General features: G+C 43.3%; 1 protein-coding gene across 1 annotated transcript in view; it reads right to left on the bottom strand.

Annotated features, from left to right (window-relative positions):
• LOC115155774 (mannosyl-oligosaccharide 1,2-alpha-mannosidase IB) overlaps positions 1 to 21,736 on the bottom strand; it is a 145,725-nt gene that overhangs the window by 92,153 nt on the left and 31,836 nt on the right. Inside the window, exon 4 of the mRNA XM_029702713.1 lies at positions 7,767 to 8,028. Within this exon, the coding sequence (XP_029558573.1) occupies positions 7,767 to 8,028 (262 nt within the window). The remainder of the gene's footprint in view (positions 1 to 7,766; positions 8,029 to 21,736) is intronic.

Genomic DNA, 21,736 nt, shown 5'->3' on the forward strand with positions numbered 1-21,736 from the left:
AGCCCCACTTAAGCTATCGATTTATCAGGGCTTTACAGTTACAGTACCCGGCTCCATGGGGAATACCACACACACATCTCTTTATAAATGCAGTACAACACAGGTCTTTCTGTTATTGTAGACGACCCCTATCTTGGCGGTGTAGAGAAATGTTATATTTAAGCCAATTTCCTGCAATTCAACACATTTCTCCAATGTGTGAACTCATTCAAGACTGTTGGAAAAGCATTCCAGGTGAAGCTGGTTGAGAGATTGCCAAGAGTGTGCAAAGCTGTCACCAAGGCAAAGAGTGGCTACTTTGAAGAGTCAAAAATATAAAATATATTTTGATTTGTTTATCACTTTTTTGGTTACTACATGATTCCATATGTGTTATTTCATAGTTTTGATGTCTTCACTATTATTCTACAATGTAGAAAATAGTAAAAATAAAGAAAAACCCTGGAATGAGTAGGTGTCCAAAATTTTGACTGGTACTGTACTTTAAATCTGGTTTTAGTCATTCAAGTTTACACTGAAAGCCTTTCTGCTTCCCGAAAATGTATTTAAAAAAAATATTGTTTGGAAAAACGCATAGGCGGCCCGGCCAAGGATTTCAATGGCATAAAAAATCCCTGCAAGCATTTCTGCTCTGGTCCCGATAGGAAAAAGGAATATGGTGGAGGAGATATGGTACACTACATATACAACAGTATATGGACACCCCTTCAAATTAATGGATTTGGCTATTTCAGCCACAACTGTTGCTGACAGGTGTATAAAATCGAGCACGCAGCTCCATAGACAAACTACCCTGGGGCGGCAGGGTAGCCTAGTGGTTAGAGCGTTGGACTAGTAACCGAAAGGTTGCAAGATCGAATCCCCGAGCTGACAAGGTAAAAATCTGTCATTCTGCCCCTGAACAAGGCAGATAACCCACTGTTCCTAGGCCGTCATTGAAAATAAGAATTTGTTCTTAACTGACTTGCCTAGTTAAATAAAAGGTTAAAAATTAAAAAATATTTTTTTTTTTAAATTGGCAATAGAATGGCCTTACTGGAGAGCTCAGTGAATTTCAACGTGGCACCGTCATAGGATGCCACCTTTCCAACTAGTCAGTTTGTCAAATGTCTGTCCTGCTAGAGCTGCCCCGGTCAACTGTAACATCTAGGAGCTACAACAGCTCAGCCATGAAGTAGTAGGCCACACAAGCTCACAGAACGGGACCGCCAAGTGCTGAAGCGCCTAGCTCGTAAAAATTGTCTGTCCTCAGTTGCTACACTCACTATCGAGTTCCAAACTGTCTCTGGAAGCAACGTCAGCACAAGAACTGTTCGTCGGGAGCTTCATGAAATGGGTTTCCATGGCCGAGCAGCCACACACAAGCCTAAGATAACAATATGCAATGCCAAGTGTCGGCTGGAGTGGTTTAAAGCTTACCGCCATTGGACTCTGGAGCAGTGGAAATGCGTTCTCGGGAGTGATGAATCATGCTTCACCATCTGGCAGTCCGACGGACAAATCTGGGTTTGGTGGATATCAGGACAACGCTACCTGCCCCAATGCATAGTGCCAACTGTAAAGTTTGGTGAAGGAGGAGTAATGGTCTGGGGCTGTTTTTCATGGTTCGGGCTAGGCCCAGTGAAGGGAAATCTTAGTGCTACAGCATAAAATTACATTTTAGACAATTCTATGCTACCAACTTTGTGGCAACAGTTTGGGGAAGGCCCTTTCCTGTTTTACTATGACAATGCACCCGTGGACAAAGCGAGGTCCATACAGAAATGGTTTGTTGAGATCGTGTGGAAGAACATGACTGGCCTGCACAGAGCTCTGACCTCAACCCCATCGAACACCGTTGGGATGAATTGGAACGCCAATTGCGAGCCAGGCCTAATTGCACAACATCAGTGCCCGACCTCACTAATGCTCATGGCTGAATGGAAGCAAATCCCCGCAGCAATGTTCCAACATCTAGTGGAAACCCTTCCTAGAAGAGTGGAGGCTGTTAAAGCAGCAAAGGGGGGGACCAACTCCAATTAATGGCCATGATTTTGGAATGAGATGTTCGACAAGTGTTCACATATTTTGGTCATGTAGTGTATATGGTGGGAATCTGAACATTGAAGAGGGTTCTATTTCTAGGGACAAAGGCTGAGTGGCATGACAATTACACACAATATCCCCTCTGCATTTAGTTTGTGTTCACATTTAAGCCAGATATGTTTCAAGACCCAGTGACATGATTGGCAGTTAGCCTAGCGGTTAGAGTGTTGTGCCAGTAACCGAAAGATCACTGGTTCGAATCACCGGAGCCGACAAGGTGAAAAATCTGTCGACGTGCCCTTGAGCAAGGCTACATGTCCAAGCAGAAACATTTTAAGATTGGTTAGACAATTCGTCCTGTCCTGTTTCCTGTTTCCGGTCACAACTTGCAGACTTGTTTACGCTGCTGTGCGTTTTTGTTGCCGATCTTACTTTGCTACCTAACGGTTTTTACTTTTTCATTACCGTATATTTTTACTTTTTACCCTCACTCAACTTTTTTCATTCAACTTTCTTACTCCGGAGGTTTTATCTGGACATGGTTCGTCAGGACTTCAAACAGCCGAAGCTAAGTAACATTAACATGATGCCTTCTAATTGCAGTCGTTGTACTTATAATATACAGGAGAACGATCGCCTTACGGCAAGGATAGCTGTGCTGCAAGCCCAGCTTCAGACGCAATCGCTAGGCAAGGGTAATTTCAGTGTAGGAAAGGATGAAACAGCGTCTGTGCCACCAGCAAGTACAGATAATAACGTTAGTATAAACCCCCTCGCACGGTCCCCGCAGCCGGACAACTTTCTCATGGCTTCTGGAGGGAAACGCTGTAGGAATGCTCAACCGGTGTCGCTTATTCAGCCGACAGAAACTTTCAACCGGTTCTCCCCATTAAGTGAGTCGGAGTCGGAGGCCGAGACTTCTCTGGTCTCTACTCCTCCCGCTGTGGGGTCTGAGACGCCGACGGCTCCCACCATTAGCTCTGACAAATTGAAAACCCTAGTCATTGGCGACTCCATTACCCGCAGTATTAGACTTAAAACGAATCATCCAGCGATCATACACTGTTTACCAGGGGGCAGGGCTACCGACGTTAAGGCTAATCTGAAGACGGTACTGGCGAGTGTAGAGAGTATAGAGATATTGTTATCCATGTCGGCACCAACGATGTTAGGATGAAACAATCAGAAGTCACCAAGCGCAGCATAGCTTCAGCGTGTAAATCAGCTAGAAAGATGTGTCGGCATCGAGTAATTGTCTCTGGCCCCCTCCCAGTTAGGGGGAGTGATGAGCTCTACAGCAGAGTCTCACAACTCAATCGCTGGATGAAAACTGTGTTCTGCCCCTCCCAAAAGATAGAATTTGTAGATAACTGGCCCTCTTTCTGGGACTCACCCACAAACAGGACCAAGCCTGGCCTGTTGAGGAGTGACGGACTCCATCCTAGCTGGAGGGGTGCTCTCATCTTATCTACGAACATAGACAGGGCTCTAACTCCTCTAGCTCCAGAATGAAATAGGGTGCAGGCCAGGCAGCAGGCTGTTAGCCAGCCTGCCAGCTTAGTGGAGTCTGCCATTAGCACAGTCAGCGTAGTCAGCTCAGCTTTCCCCATTGAGACCGTGTCTGTGCCTCGATCTAGGTTGGGCAAAATTAAAAATGGCGGTGTTCGCTTTAGTAATCTCACTAGTATAAAGACCTCCTCCATTCCTGCCATTATTGAAAGAGATTGTGATACTTCACATCTCAAAATTGGGTTACTTAATGTTAGATCCCTCACTTCCAAGGCAGTTATAGTCAATGAACTAATCACTGATCATAATCTTGATGTGATTGGCCTGACAAACATGGCTTAAGCCTGATGAATTTACTGTGTTAAATGAGGCCTCACCCCCTGGTTACACTAGTGACCATACCCCCCGTGCATCCGGCAAAGGCGGAGGTGTTGCTAACATCTACGATAGCAAATTTCAATTTACAAAAAAAAAAAACAATGACGTTTTTGTCTTTTGAGCTTCTAGTCATGAAATCTATGCAGCCTACTCACTCACTTTTTATAGCTACTGTTTACAGGCCTCCTGGGCCATATGCAGTGTTCCTCACTGAGTTCCCTGAATTCCTAATCGGATCTTGTAGTCATAGCAGTTAATATTCTAATTTTTGGTGACTTTAACATTCACATGGAAAAGTCCACAGACCCACTCCAAACTTGGAAAGACAGTACCATGCAGTATCGAAGAGCCCTCACTGCTGCTCGATCATCCTATTTTTCCAACTTAATTGAGGAAAATAAGAACAATCCGAAATTTCTTTTTGATACTGTCGCAAAGCTAACTAAAAAGCAGCATTCGCAAATGGAGGATGGCTTTCACTTCAGCAGTAATACATTTATGAACTTCTTTGAGGAAAAGATCATGATCATTAGAAAGCAAATTACGGACTCCTCTTTAAATCTGGGTATTCCTCCAAAGCTCCATTGTCCTGAGTCTGCAGAACTCTGCCAGGACCTTGGCTCAAGGGAGATACTAAAGTGTTTTAGTACTATATCTCTTGACACAATGATGAAAATAATCATGGCCTCCAAACCCTCAAGCTGCATACTGGACCCTATTCCAACTAAAGTACTGAAAGAGCTGCTTCCTGTGCTTGGCCCTCCTATGTTGAACATAATAAACGGCTCTCTATCCACCGGATGTGTACCAAGCTCACTAAAAGTGGCAGTAATAAAGCCTCTCTTGAAAAAGCCGAATCTTGACCCAGAAATTATAAAAAACTATCGGCCTATATCGAATCTTCCATTCCTCTCAAAATTTTTTGAAAAAGCTGTTGCACAGCAACTCACTGCCTTCCTGAAGACAAACAATGTATACGAAACGCTTCAGTCTGGTTTTAGACCCCATCATAGCACTGAGACTGCACTTGTGAAGGTGGTAAATGACCTTTTAATGACGTCAGACCGAGGCTCTGCATCTGTCCTCGTGCTCCTAGATCTTAGTGCCGCTTTTGATACCATCGATCACCACATTCTTTTGGAGAGATTGGAAACCCAAATTGGTCTACATGGACAAGTTCTGGCCTGGTTTAGATCTTATCTGTCAGAAAGATATCAGTTTGTCTCTGTGAATGGTTTGTCCTCTGACAAATCAATTGTAAATTTCGGTGTTCCTCAAGGTTCCGTTTTAGGACCACTATTGTTTTCACTATATATTTTACCTCTTGGGGATGTCATTCGAAAACATAATGTTAAATTTCACTGCTATGCGGATGACACACAGCTGTACATTTCAATGAAACATGGTGAAGCTCCAAAATTGCCCTCGCTAGAAGCCTGTGTTTCAGACATAAGGAAGTGGATGGCTGCAAACTTTCTACTTTTAAACTCGGACAAAACAGAGATGCTTGTTCTAGGTCCCAAGAAACAAAGAGATCTTCTGTTCAATCTGACAATTAATCTGGATGGTTGTACAGTCGTCTCAAATAAAACTGTGAAGGACCTCGGTGTTACTCTGGACCCTGATCTCTCTTTTGAAGAACATATCAAGACTGTTTCAAGGACAGCTTTTTTCCACCTACATAACATTGCAAAAATCAGAAACTTTCTGTCCAAAAATGACGCAAAAAAATTAATCCATGCTTTTGTTACTTCTAGGCTGGACTACTGCAATGCTCTACTTTCCGGCTACCCAGATAAAGCACTAAACAAACTTCAGTTAGTGCTAAATACGGCTGCTAGAATCCTGACTAGAACCAAAAAATTTGATCATATTACTCCAGTGCTAGCCTCCCTACACTGGCTTCCTGTTAAGGCAAGGGCTGATTTCAAGATTTTACTGCTAACCTACAAAGCATTACATGGGCTTGCTCCTACCCATCTTTCCGATTTGGTCCTGCCGTACATACCTACACGTACGCTACGGTCACAAGACGCAGGCCTCCTAATTCTCCCTAGAATTTCTAAGCAAACGGCTGGAGGTAGGGCTTTCTCCTATAGAGCTCCATTTTTATGGAATAGTCTGCCTACCCATGTGAGAGACGCAGACTCAGTCTCAACCTTTAAGTCTTTACTGAAGACATATCTCTTCAGTAGGTCCTATGATTAAGTGTAGTCTGGCCCAGGAGTGTGAAGGTGAACGGAAAGGCTGGAGCAACGAACCGCCCTTGCTGTCTCTGCCTTGCCGGTTCCCCTCTTTCCACTGGGATTCTCTGCCTCTAACCCTATTACAGGGGCTGAGTCACTGACTTACTGGTGTTCTTCCATGCCGTCTATGGGAGGGGTGCGTCACTTGAGTGGGTTGAGTCACTGACGTGGGCTTCCTGTCTGGGTTGGCGCCCCCCCCTTGGGTTGTGCCATGGCGGAGATTTTTGTGGGCTATACTCGGCCTTGTCTTCGGACGGTAAGTTGGTGGTTGTAGACATCCCTCTAGTGGTGTGGGGGCTGTGCTTTGGCAAAGTGGGTGGGGTTATATCCTGCCTGTTTGGCCGTGTCCGGGGGTATCATCGGATGGGGCCACAGTGTCTTCTGATCCCTCCTGTCTCAGCCTCCAGTATTTATGCTGCAGTAGTTTATGTGCCGGGGGGCTAGGGTCAGTCTGTTTCATCTGGAGTATTCTCTTGTCTTATCCGGTGTCCTGTGTGAATTTAAATATGCTCTCTCTAATTCTCTCTTTCTTTCTGTCTCTCGGAGGACCTGAGCCCTAGGACCATGCCTCGGGACTACCTGGCATGATGACTCCTTGCTGTCCCCAGTCCACCTGGCCATGCTGCTGCTCCAGTTTCAACTGTTCTGCCTGCGGCTACAGAACCCTGACCTGTTCACCGGACGTGCTTGTTGCACCCTCGACAACTACAATGATTATTATTATTTGACCATGCTGGTCATTTATGAACATTTTAACATCTTGACCATGTTCTGTTATAATATCCACCCGGCACAGCCAAAAGAGGACTGGCCACCCCTCATAGCCTGGTTCCTCTCTAGGTTTCTTCCTAGGTTTTTGGCCTTTCTAGGGAGTTTTTCCTAGGGAGTTTTTCCTAGCCACCGTGCCTCTTTCACATGCATTGCTTGCTGTTTGGGGTTTTAGGCTGGGTTTCTGTACAGCACTTTGAGATTTCAGCTGATATACGAAGGGCTATATAAATAAATTTGATTTGATTTGACAGACAAGGAGTAACTAAAAGCGGTTGATGAAGAGTCTCGCAAGATTTTACAACATTTTGCAATAGCACGACACATAGCCATCCTCCCTCCTTGAAAACATTGTTGTTGATGACAGTTGGCCTTTGTTCTGTAGAGATATGATTGGTGCTCACAATCACAAAGTAATCAGGCAGCCGCCGTATAGCTATGAGTGTATGGCAGGCAGCATACTCTCTGAATGATAATTATGTGGGAACAAAAGGCTCATTGGGAGACAAAAGCAAGGTTTAGAGCAAATGGGCTTGCCTCGTGCCGCTGTAAGTGTTCTGACTAAGTGGCGTTCAGAAAGGCATGATAGAGGTAATTATCTGGAAGAATGGACGGATGGGGGAAAACGGTCTCAGGTTGGCTGTCTGTCGGTCCCAACTCAGCATCTCAGAAAGAGCATCTGATCTATCAGACACATCTCTGTCTCCTAGATCTCCCTTTCACACAGAGAAGACTGACATAGGGACAAACAAAAGACAAAGATAAGGACACGCGCGCACACACACACACACACAGACACACACTCATCCACGCCCCCCCCAACCCCTCCCCCTCCCTCACCTCTCTGATCTTGTCTCGTTTTTCCTTGACGTCAGGCTCCACGGAGTCTCCATCGTTGACCCCCACCACCTTGGGCATGGGGACAGGGGGCAGGGGCTTGGGCACCTCCTTCTTCTTCTTTAGGTCCTCTACCACCTTGCTCTTTTCCGTCTGGATCTCAGCCCGCAGCTCGTCCCGGGACTTCCTCAGCTTCTCCTTGGCTTCCTGCAGCGCACGCTCGTGGTCCACACGAATCTTATCGCGCAGGCTCTCCTCCTCCTCCCTAAAGGGGCACAACAGGAGGTCAGCACACAGGTTTCAACATAACCAGGAAGCGAATAACCTCAGACAGGAAGTGGGCACCTAAAAAGGTACAGCAGGAAGTGGGCACCAAACAGTAAGATTCAAACATTGTCATACAATGGTAAAGTTAACCTCTTTTGGGTAGGGGGCAGTATTTTCACGCCCAAAGTAAACGACCTGTTACTCAGGCCCAGAAGCTAGGATATGCATATTGGTAGATTTGGATAGAAAACACCCTAAAGTTTCTAAAACTGTTAAAATGATGTCTTTGAGTACAACAGAACTGATATGGCAGGCGAAACCCCGAGGACAAACCATCCCAAAAAATAAAAAATGTAGCCTACCACTGTTTCCAATGGCTTTCATGTTTATTATGAGGTGAAGTCCTCTCAGATTGCAGTTCCTAGGGTTTCCACTAGATGTCAACAGTCTTTAGAAAGAGTTTCAGGCTGGTTTTTGGAAAAATTAGCTAGAAGTTGTAGTTTTTCTAAGTGCCTCCCATTTTGGCTGTAGTGTTTCCATGCGCGTGGTGAAAGCGCATTTTGTTATTTATCTCAGGTAATGAACATACTATTCTCCGTCTTAAATTTTATAGTTTATTTACGTATTAGGGTACCTGAGGTTTGATTTTAAACGTTGTTTGACTTGTTTGGATAAGTTTATTGGTAACGTTTGGGATTCATTTTGTATGCATTTTGAAGGAGGGAAACCGGTGGATTGTTGAATTAAGCGCGCCAGCTAAATTTAGTTTTTATGGATATAAGGAAGGACTTTATCGAACAAAAGAACCATTTGTGACGTAACTGGGACCTTTTGGAGTGCCAACAGAAGAAGATCTTCAAAGGTAAGGCATTTATTATATCTCTATTTCTGACTTTTGTGTCGCACCTGCCTGGTTGAAAAATGTTTTTCATGTTTTTGTATGCGGGGCACTGTCCTCAGATAATCGCATGGTGTGCTTTCGCCGTAAAGCCTTTTTGAAATCTGACACAGCGGCTGGATTAACAAGAAGTTAAGCTTTATTTTGATGTATAATACTTGTATTTTCATGAATTATAAATATCTATATTTCTGTAATTTGAAATTTGCGCTCTGCAATTTCACCGGATGTTGGCCAGGTAGGTGGGACGCCTGTTCTCTTGCTGTCTTATAAAATATACCATTGTTGGAGACTACAAAACAGGGACGTTCTACAATGCATTCGGAAAGTACTCACCCCTTGGCTTTTTCCACATTTTGTTATGTTACAGCCATTATTCTAAAATGGATTTTTTTTAAAAACCCTAATCAATCTACACACAATACCCCATAATGACATAGCGAATACAGGTTTAGACATTTTTGCAAACGTATACATTTAAAAAATAAAATCATAATAATAAGTATATATCTTATTTACATAAGTGTTCAGACCCTTTGCTGTGAGACTCAAAATTGAGCTCAGGTGCATCCTGTTTCCATTGATCATCCTTGAGATGTTTCTACAACTTGATCAGACATGATTTGGAAAGCCACACCTGTCTATATAAGGTCCCACTGTTGACAGTGCATGTCAAAGCAAAAACCAAGCTATGAGGTCGAAGGAATTGTCCGTAGAGTTCTGAGACAGGATTGTGTCGAGGCACAGATCTGGGGATGGGTACCAAAAAATGTTTGCAGCAATAAAGGTCCCCAAGAACACAATGGCCTCCATCATTCTTACATGGAAGACGTTTGGAACCACCAATAGTCTTCCTAGAGCTGGCCCAGCCAAACTGAGGAATCAGGGGAGAAGGGCCTTGGTCAGGGAGGTGACCAAGAACCCGATGGTCACTCTGACAGAGCTCCAGAGTTCCTCTGTACAGATGGGAGAACCTTCCAGAAGGACAACCATCTCTGCAGCACTCCACCAATCAGGGCTTTATGGTGGAGTTGCCAGATGGAAGCCACTCCTCAGTAAAATACCCATGACAGCCCGCTTGGAGTTTGCCAAAAGGCACCTAAAGGACTCTCAGACCATGAAAACAAAATTCTCTGGTCTGATGAAACCAAGATTGAACTCTTTGGCCTGAATGCCAAGCGTCACGTCTGGAGGAAACCTGGCACCGTCCCTACGGTGAAGCATGGTGGTTGCAGCATCATGCTGTGGGGATGTTTTTCAGCGGCAGGGAATGGGAGACTAGTCAGGATTGAGTAAAAGATAAACAGAGCAAAGTACAGAGAGATCCTTGATGAAAACCTGCTCCAGAGCGCTCAGGACCTCAGACTGGTGCGAAGGTTCACTTTCCAACAGGCCAATGACCTTAAGCACACAGCCAAGACAGCGCAGGAATGGCTTCAGGACAAGTCTCTAAATCTCCTTAAACGGCCCAGTCTTGAATCCGATCTAACATCTCTGGAGAGACCTGAAAATAGTTGTGCAGCGACGCTCCCCATCCAACATGGCAGAGCTTGAGAGGAACAGCAGAGAAGAATGAGAGAAACTCCCAAAATACAGGTGGGCCAAGCTTGTAGCATCATACCCAAGGCTGTAATCGCTGCTAAAGGCGCTTCAACAAAGTATTGAGTAAAGGGTCTGTATTCTTATGTAAATGTGATATTTCAGTTTTTTACTTTTAACACATTGGAAAACATTTATAAAAAACTGTTTTTGCTTGGTCATTATCGGGTAGTGTGTGTAGATTGATGAGGGGAAAACAACAATTTAATACATTTTAGAATAAGGCTGTAACGCACCAAAATATGGAAGTCAAGGGGTCTGAATACTCTCCGGATACACTATTTGAATTCTAAAATCATAAGTGGTGCAGTCAGAAAGTGATTGAAATCATATAGAATGACTCAACAACAAGAGGCAGGAGACAGCTTTCTAATACAAAAGAGAAAAGAGATGTGAAACATTGTCATTCCACATGACCTGCGCGAGGGGACAAGATGTCTACTGTGTGTGTGGACTCAGCTGTGGGGCCCTGGAGATGCAGGCTGAGAACCTGAGGGCTGAACCCTGACTGAGAGCAGGGGACATGTGTGAGAGAAAGGGAGAGAACAGAACACTAAAAGCCATCCATTTTAGCAGCTGCACAGTACAACCTGACCCCACAGCAGGCAGGAGGGAGCAAGAGACTAACAGACCCAGGGGTACAGTGAAAAAAGTATAAGAATGCAGGGCAAAGAGAGAAAAGAGGAGAAAGAGAAGAAGGGAGCGAGATAGAGATTACAGAGAGCTAAAAAAAGGGTCAGGTGGATACTGTGGGAATGGAGACGTGTGTTGATGACATCTGCCATTACGGCTCACTTCACTCAAGATGAGCCCTCAGGCCGGCAGAGGAGAGACAGCTGCACAATGAAGAGCTAGAAGAAAAGATGGGAGAGGAGAATGGAAGAGACCATTGGGGGAAGGGGGGTTAGGGATCACCAACTGTAGCACAGACATGAGGCATTTCACCGCAGCCACTAATTCACCAAGGCAGACAGGCATTTTATACTAATTACCCTTCTTTAAGAGTAAACTGGCTCCCAGAATAGACACAGTGAAGGTCTGTTGTATTTGATTACCATACAGTTCCCTAATGTGGGCCTATCCACTCTTCAGGACCAAAATAACAGCTCCACACTACTTACATAAAGCTGAACTCAAAACATGAATACATATTCATGTCGATGTGTATGTCTATCTGCAGACTTTAATTGATAGGAAATGTGTTTACACTGTGTGTGTTTAGAAGTGAATCAGTCCAGATAAAGACACACTGTCCTGGCAGCTCCAACCCACCGGAGGGCTGGAGTCCTATGCATTTATGAGTACGTTCTCACAAACATGCATTCAAATATGATATTTATGTGCTATTTAGTGCGATATGTTCACTGACTGACTATTGCGGTCATGAAGGTTTACGTTAGGACAATGTGGCCACCGACAACGTGACCGGGAATATTTAAAATTTAACAGCCATCTGAGAAACTTACCAGACCCATATCAGAATTGCAGAAATCACTTTTAGATTATGGTAATTCATCTTAACAGAACATGCAACTCCTGTAGTGAAGTAGCCAATAAAATGTAATTTTCAAACATTTGCCAAAATGCAATTTGTGGGAAAACACCGTGCTAAACAGCACACCTAATGAGAGCAGTTCCATATGTGACAGAGATCAACATCTCTGTTAGAAACTTAGAGGGGGAATCTAAAGATGCAACAACTAGGATGGGACGCCAATATGACTAGGATTGTGCCTTTGGCTTCTGGACAATGAAATAAAGTTGATAAGAAAACCAATAGAACAAGAGAGAAATGCTGGTTTCAACAGCATATGAGGAAGTCTTTATAAAATAATTGCCACCATGTTTCTATGGTTGGATTTTGCCTAGGCTACTTTGAAGCAAGTTAAGACATGCCTCACAATATGTTCAAATGATAAGCATGTGTATAATTAAGTATGTTTTCAAAATGCATACTGCCTTCAGCTCACATTGCAAAGTGGTGGGTGATGCACTGATAGCCTGCCTACCGCTGCCTATGCACTTTAATGGCGAATGGGAGGCGGGCTTCAATTACCAGGTGAGAAATAAAAATAGTATTTCAAAATTGTTTTTAACACGCGATTTGTTAGAATTGTTGCACAATGACTGAGCTTATAAAAGCACGTTTCAGTCCAGCAGCAACGAGTTGAGGAGCTGCAGCAGCATCTCTAGCGCGGTCTGACAAGTGATATTCCGCTCAAAATATGCTGTGCACATGTGATAAATAAGATACATGATGACTAACTAAAAAATACACACGCACCAATTTAATTCCACTAAATTTAGCATATTAACCTATAGACCGATAAGCATGACGGTCAAATGTATTTCCATCGAATAAATAAAAAGCATTATTTTGCAATGGGATTGTTTTTTCTCCCGGTCAATTTGGCCGGCAACAATTTTAGTAATCAGCTTTTTATTTTTTGTTATTAGCCAAAAGCTGGCAATTATCGGCAAAGGGAAACCCTGTGCGTGTGTGTGTGTGGCACGGCAAGCAGTGTGAAATGAGAGGGTGTTTTCAGCCCCCACTGTGCTCTAATGGCTTCCGAGGAGGACCTGTGAGAGGGAAAGGCCAGGATGACGACAGGAAACATTACTACACAGCAACCGGGCCTAATGGGCGCACAAATACTCTTGTGGTAATGGATTCACCCATTAATCTGCCTGAACCTAGCCCATTCTTGTGCTCACTCCCTCATCACTCGCTCTCTCCTCCTCGGAGCCATTCTGAGTCACTCTAGCGTCACAGTGATTTCATGCGAGGCTCATAATGTCAAACACTCAATTAAGAGCATGTCAACATCTGCCTGACTCATTTATCTTGACAAAGACGTGAGCCCAGGCCCGAGCAATCAAGCGCCCTGCCTAACTTGCATGTTCCCTTCATCAGACCAGAGCAATCACATCCACCTTACTGATTAGTGCCTCCAGTCATAATCACTTCCTGCTTTCATTAGCCTCTTCCACTGGCATTTCATCTTTTTTTACAATTATTCCTGCACACTGACATATAATACAATTGAACAGTAATTCATCCTACAGGATGTATTGTTTTTGTTCTTGCCCATCCAGCCAGTTAACCTCACCCCAATTTCCCCATCTACCCTCTCCCCCACCCTCCCTCACATCTCTTTCCTATGGATGGGAAAGCAGCAGACAAATCATACCAAGCAAGTCATGAACATAAATAACACAAAAAACAAGCAAAAACAAACAAAACAAATAATTATAATAAAATAGAAGTACAATTATTCAAACATTGGTATTCGCACTTATTGGCCTACATTAGGTTGTTAAAGTATACTTATTGGCCTACATTTAGTGGTACATTTCAATTCATTTATTTATCATGATCTTTTCCTAAGTAGCTCAATCTGACACATCATCTTATTTCCTCACCTGCAGAGTTATTTAACGACGGTGCCTCTCACACCGGCCCTGGCGCCCCTAGGCCACTCCACATACCGATCCATCCTGACAGCAGCACAACAGACCACTCAGATCCAAGGTTTGCTAGTTAAATGGCTAGTTGGATCTGGTGTGCTAGAGCCGGGAGGGACCAAGCACCCGGGGCCACGAGGGCCTGGCACCCTTCCACAAAGATTGTTAGTCAGTAAGCATTTAGTTATTTTAGGGACTGTACAAATTCATACATTAAACCCTTTATGTTTAACATATTCCAGTTATTTTGCCCACATACATAAAAATATCCTGGGTTTGCCCATTATATTATAATGCACGCTATCTAGCGCGATAATTCCACAAACCCATGGGCAACTGTTAGAGAATCGGGTGACTTCCAGTGCAGAGCAATACATTTCTTTGCCGATATAAGGGCTAAATTACATAACTTCTGTTGATAGAAGTCACCTAAGTTTTTATTGCCCAAAAGACATATGTAAGGGGACCTTGGTAAAGTTGATTGATATACACTGAGATCTAAACAATATTATGCCGTCCCAATACTTAGATATGCTGTGGGCCTGTCCAGAGCTATGTAAAATAGTCCCCTTTTGTTTCTTACATCTCCAGCATAGGTAGGACTCTTCTGTATGCATTTTATGCACGTACAGGGGTATAATATACTCTATGTAGAATCTTAAATTGCAACATTTTATGTCTCAGATTGTACGAGCACCAATGACAAGTATCACAGATATTTTCCCCTTCGTCATTTGTAATACTTTCCCCCCCAAGTTTGCTTCATATTTGACACAGAGATTATTAGTGTTATCTGGGAAGAAATCAAGGCAGACATAAAATGAATTTCTAAATTGTATCTTCCTATTCATATTCCTCAGAAGGAATTCAATATGAGGCTTTTGGCACATTCAAATCATGTTGTTTGGTAAAAATACAAGATGTCTTATCTGTAAAAATATAAAGAAATCTAAGGATGGGATGTTGTAGTGTCTTTGGAATTTATTCAGATTCCTTGACTTTTTCTGTTATGTTACAGCCTTATTCTAAAATGTATTAAATTCTTTATTGTCCCCCATCAAATCTACACACAATGCCCCATAATGAAAGCAAAAACAGGTTTAGACATTTTTGCAAAAATTGAATGAAAAACAAACTGAAATATCAAATTTACAGACTACCATTCAAAAGTCTGGGGTCACTTAGAAATGTCCTTGTTTTTGAAAGAAAGGGACATTTTTGGTCCATTAAAATAACATCAAATTGATCAGAAATACAATGTAGACATTGTTAATGTTGTAAATGACTATTGTAGCTGGAAACATCTGATTTTTAATGTGGAGCATCAGCATTTGTGAATTCAATTACAGGCTCAAAATGGCCAGAAACAAAGAACTTTCTTCTGAAACTCATCAGTCTATTCTTGTTCTGAGAAATTAAGGCCATTCCATGCAAGAAACTGAAGATCTCGTACAACGCTGTGTACTACTCCCTTCACAGAACAGCGCCAACTGTCTCTAACCAGAATAGAAAGAGTGAGAGGCCCCAGTGCACAACCGAGCCAGAGGACAAGTACATTAGAGTGTCTAGTTTGAGAAACAGACGCCTCACAAGTCCTCAACTGGCAGCTTCATTAAATAGTACCCGCAAAACACCAGTCTCAACGGCAACAGTGAAGAGGTGACTCCGGGATGCTGGCCTTCTAGGCAGAGTTCCTCTGTCCAGTGTCTGTTCTTTTTCTCATATTAATCTTTTATTTTTATTGGCCAGTCTGAGATATGGCTTTTTCTTTCCAGCTCTGCCGAGAAGGCCAGCATCCCGGAGTCGCCTTTTCGCTAGCTCTATTCCAAACTTCTTCCATTTAACAATGATGGAGGCCAATGTGTTCTTGGGGAACTTTAATGCTGCAGACATTTTTTGGTACCCTACCCCAGATCTGTGCCTCGACACAATCCTGTTTCTGGGCTCTACGGACAATTCCTTCGACCTCATGTCTTGGTTTTTGCTCTGACATGCACTGTCAACTGTGGGACCTTATATAGACAGGTGTGTGCCTTTCCAAATCATGTCCAATCAATTGAATTTACCACAGGTGGACTCCAGTCAAGTTGTAGAAACATCAAGGATGATCAATGGAAACAGGATGCATCGGAGCTCAATTTCGAGTCTCATAGCAAAGGTTCTGAATACTTATGCAAATAAGGTATTTCTGTCTCTTATTTTGAATACATTTTCAAAAATTTCTGAAAACATGTTGTCGCTTTGTCAGTATGGGGTAGTGTGTGTAGATTGTTGATTTTGTATTAATTTATCCATTTTAACATAAGGCTGTAACGTAATGGGTCTGAATACTTTCCGAAGGCACTGTACATGGACTGTAGTTCATTCAAATAAAGAAATGAACCTTTGGAAAAGAGATGGACTTTGATGCCTCTATCATACCAAGGCTTAAAGTTGAACTGACAGCGTTTTAACTACTTTTCAGATATGAAACAGAGACATTCATAAGTAAAAAATATAAAATTCCCAGTTTATGCTTAAAAAACAAATTAGAGGTTTTAAAATAGGTTCTATATGACTCAATTCCATGACATACAGTAATGCATTGTTGGCAAAATAGATGCAGTTCAATGCATGATTAATATAATTCATCAATAGATTTCTTGATAGTCACAAAATATTGCATTCAGGTTGTAAATCACAGCTGGCCTTGCATATTCATGTTTGCTGCCTCCACCCATTCGGGATGCACTGTTTCAGTTTCAATGACTCAATATTTTGAACAAAAACGGATGACTGTAACTAATGCTGGGAATGTCAATACAATCAAACTAGCAGGAGCAATGCTCACAAGTCAGTCAGTCATAATGTGGCTAATAAGCTAGTGCACATGTGTCAAACACAAGGCCAGCAGGCCAAATATGACACACAAACGAGTACAAAATGAGTCAACAGCTACTTTATGAAATTGCAGCCTGATGCGCTCGCATCGGTGAATTCAACTTCAATTGCGCTGCTTTCGTGTGTCACGTTTACAGCGGACAAAAAAATAAAAACATTTGAAGTTCAAAATGTTACAAGAAACCTATACAGTTGAAGTTGGAAGTTTACATACACTTAGGTTCGAGTCATTAAAACTCGTTTTCGACAACTCCACAAATTTTTGTTAACAAACTATAGTTCTGGTACGTAGGTTAGGACATCTACTTTGTGCATGACACAAGTAATTTTTCCAACAATTGTTTACAGACAGATTATTTCACTTATAATTAACTGTATCACAATTCCAGTGGGTCAGTAGTTTACATACACTAAGTTGACTGTGCCTTTAAACAGCTTGGAAAATTCCAGAAAATTATGTCATGGCTTTAGAAGCTTCTGATAGGCTAATTGACATCATTTGAGTCAATTGGAGGTGTACCTGTGGATGTATTTCAAGGCCTACCTTCAAACTCAGTGTCTCTTTGCTTGACATCATGGGAAAATCAAAAGAAATCAGCCAGGACCTCAGAAAAAAAATTGTAGACCAAAACAAGTCTGGTTCATCCTTGGGAGCAATTTCCAAACGCCTGAAGGTACCACATTCATCTGTACAAACAATAATATGCAAGTATAAACACCATGGGACCACGCAGCCGTCATAGTGCTCAGGAAGGAGACGCATTCTGTCTACTAGAGAAGAATGTACTCTGGTGCGAAAAGTGCAAATCAATCCCAGAACAACAGCAAAGGACCTTGTGAAGATGCTGGAGGAAACGGGTACAAAAGTATCTATATCCACAGGAAAACGAGTCCTATATCAACATAACCTGAAAGGCCGCTCAGCAAGGAAGAAGCCACTGCTCCAAAACCGCCATAAAAAAGCCAGACTACGGTTTGCAACTGCACATGGGGACAAAGAACGTACTTTTTTGGAGAAATGTCCTCTGGTCTGATGAAACAAAAATAGAACTGTTTGGCCATAGTGACCATCGTTATGTTTGGAGGAAAAAGGGGGAGGCTTGCAAGCCGAAGAACACCATCCCAACCGTGCAGCATCATGTTGTGGGGGTGCTTTGCAGCAGGAGGGACTGGTGCAGTTCACAAAATAGATGGCCTCATGAAGAGGAAAATTATGTGGATATATTGAAGCAACATCTCAAGACATCAGTCAGGAAGTTAAAGATTGTTCATTTGGAAGACCCATTTGCGACCAATGACCCCAAGCATACTTCCAAAGTTGTGGCAAAATGGCTTAAGGACAACAAAGTCAAGGTATTGGAGAGGCAGTCACAAAGCCCTGACCTCAATACTATAGAAAATGTGTGGGCAGAACTGAAAAAGGGTGTGCGAGCAAGGAGGCCTACAAACCTGACTAACTCGCCCTCCAAATACACTTCTGCTGTTTTCAATCAAGATCTCAGCGATCACTGCCTCATTGCCTGCATCCGTAATGGGTCTGCGACCAAAAGACCACCCCTCATCACTGTCAAACGCTCCCTAAAACACTTCTGCAAGCAGGCCTTTCTAATCGACCTGTCTGTGGTATCCTGGAATGACATTGACCTCATCCGTCAGTAGATGATGCCTGGCTATTCTTTAAAAGTGCCTTCCCCACCATCTTAAATAAGCATGCCCCACTCAAAAAATTTTGAACTAGGAATAGATATAGTCCGTGGTTCACTCCAGACCTGTCTGCCCTTGACCAGCACAAAAACATCCTGTGGCGTTCTGCATTAGCATCGAATAGCCCCCGCGATATGCAACTTTTCAGGGAAGTTAGGAACAAATATACACAGGCAGTTAGAAAAGCTAAGGCTAGCTTTTTCAAACAAAAATTTGCATCCTGTAGTACTAACTCAAAAAAGTTCTGGGACACTGTAAAGTCCATGGAGAATAAGAGAACCTCCTCCCAGCTGCCCACTGCACTGAGGCTAGGAAACACTGTCACCACTGATAAATCCACTATAATTGAGAATTTCAATAAGCATTTCTCTCCGGCTGGTCATGCTTTCCACCTGGCTACCCCTACCCGGGTCAACTGCCCGGCACCCTCCACAGCAACCCGTCAAAGCCCCCACCATTTCTCCTTCACCCAAATCCAGATAGCTTATGTTCTGAAAGAGCTGCAAAATCTGGACCCATACAAATCAGCCGGGCTAGACAATCTGGAACCTCTCTTTCTAAAATGATCTGCCGAAATTGTTGCAACCCCTATTACTAGCCTGTTCAACCTCTCTTTCGTATCGTCTGAGATTCCCAAAGATTGGAAAGCTGCCGCGGTCATCCCCCTCTTCAAAGGGGGTGACACTCTAGACCCAAACTGCTACAGACCTATATCTATCCTACCCTGTCTTTCTAAGGTCTTCGAAAGCCAAGTTAACAAACAGATTACCGACCATTTCGAATCCCACCGTACCTTCTCCGCTATGCAATCTGGTTTCAGAGTTGGTCATGGGTGCACCTCAGCCACGCTCAAGGTCCTAAACTACATCATAACCGCCATCGATAAGAGACATTACTGTGCAGCTGTATTCATCGACCTGGCCAAGGCTTTCGACTCTGTCAATCACCACATTCTTATTGGCAGAATCGACAGACTTGGTTTCTCAAATGATTGCCTCGCCTGGTTTACCAACTACTTCTCTGATAGAGTTCAGTGTGTCAAATCGGAGGGCCTGTTGTCCGGACCTCTGGCAGTCTCTATGGGTGTGCCACAGGGTTCAATTCTCGGGCCGACTCTCTTCTCTGTATACATCAATGATGTTGCTCTTGCTGCTGGTGATTCTCTGATCCACCTCTACGCAGACGACACCATTCTGTATACTTCTGGCACCTCTTTGGACACTGTGTTAACTAACCTCCAGACAAGCTTCAATGCCATACAACTCTCCTTCCGTGGCCTCCAACTGCTCTTAAACGCAGGTAAAACTAAATGCATGCTATTCAATTGATCACTGCCCGCACCTGCTCGCCCGTCCAGCATCACTACTCTGGACGGCTCTGACTTAGAATACGTGGACAACTACAAATACCTGGGTGTCTGGTTAGACTGTAAACTCTCCTTCCACACTCACATTAAGCATCTCCAATACAAAATTAAATCTAGAATCGGCTTCCTATATCACAACAAAGCATCCTTCACTCATGCTGCCAAACATACCCTCGTAAAACTAAACATCCTACTGATCCTCGACTTCGGTGATGTCATCTATAAAATAGCCTCCAACACTCTACTCAACAAACTGGATGCAGTCTATCACAGTGCCATCCGTTTTGTCACCAAAGCCCCATACACTACCCACCATTGCGACCTGTACGCTCTCGTTGGTTGGCCCTCGCTTCATACTCGTCGCCAAACCCACTGGCTACAGGTTATCTACAAGTCTCTGCTAGGTGAATCCTTGCCTTATCTCAGCTCACTGGTCACCATAGCAGCACCCACTCGTAGCATGCGCTCCAGCAGGTATATCTCACTGGTCACCCCCAAAGCCAATTCCTCCTTTGGCCGCCTTTCCTTTCAGTTCTCTGCTGCCAATGACTGGAATGAACTGCAAAAATCTCTGAAGCTGGAGACTCATATCTCCCTCACTAGCTTTAAGCACCAGCTGTCAGAGCAGCTCACAGATCACTGCACCTGTACATAGCCCATCTGTAAACAGCCCATCTATCTACCTACCTCATCCCCATACTGTATTTATTTATTTATTTATCTTGCTACTTTGCACCCCAGTATCTCTACTTGCACATTCATCTTCTGCATATCTACCATTCTAGTGTTTAATTGCTATATTGTAATTACTTTGCCACCATGGCCTATTTATTGCCTTAACTTACTTCATTTGCACTCACTGTATATAGACTTGTTTGATTTATTTTGTTCTACTGTATTATTGACTGTAAGTTTTGTTTATTCCATGTGTAACTCTGTGTTGTTGTATGTGTCGAATTGCTACGCTTTATCTTGGCCAGGTCGCAGTTGCAAATGAGAACTTTTTCTCAACTAGCCTACCCGGTTAAATAAAGGTGAAAAAAAAAGGCAAAATGTCAAAAAAAGTTACACCAGCTGTCAGGAGGAATGGGCCAAAATCCACCCAACTTATTGTGGAAGGCTACCCGAAAGGTTTGACCCAAGTTAAACAATTTAAAGGCAATGCTACCAAATACTAATTGAGTGTAATGTAAACTTCTGACCCACTGGGAATGTGATGACAGAAATAAAAGCTGAAATAAATCACTCTACAATTATTCTGACATTTTACATTCTTAATATAAAGTGGTGAACCTCAGAAGAAGAAATCATACCCATGCAGACCTCTAACAGGGAGCTTGTGGCTTTTTCACACAGCTTCAGAGAATCCATTAATGATAGCCTACGTGAACATCCAATGTATATGACTTGTTCATATATCCCCCATCCTCCTTCCTCTATTTTCCTCTCTCACACACACAGGGACAATCTCATCTAAATGTCGGCGCAGTCGTCACTGGCTTATGGTTGTGTCTGAGGTACAGGGATCAAACCTTTTCAGGAGCAGGGAGCCTTCATTCCCCGGGGCTGGCTAGCATTATGTCTCTGCCACTCTGAGGGTTGTGGTCTGGGGGGCTCGGCGCAGAATGACTCACTGCCTTAGCTACCCAGAGAGAGCCTTCACCACTGCGCTGTTCATTATGGCCATTAGGCTTTGATCAGAGCTCATTCTGTGTGAGAAGAAAGCCAGCCAGGGAAAGATCGTTTTTTTATTTTATATAATGGAGCCTGAGGTTTCACTGCAGCGTTTAGCAG

Source organism: Salmo trutta, chromosome 20, assembly GCF_901001165.1.
Source record: "Salmo trutta chromosome 20, fSalTru1.1, whole genome shotgun sequence".
In the NCBI taxonomy this organism is placed as follows: Eukaryota; Metazoa; Chordata; class Actinopteri; order Salmoniformes; family Salmonidae; genus Salmo; species Salmo trutta.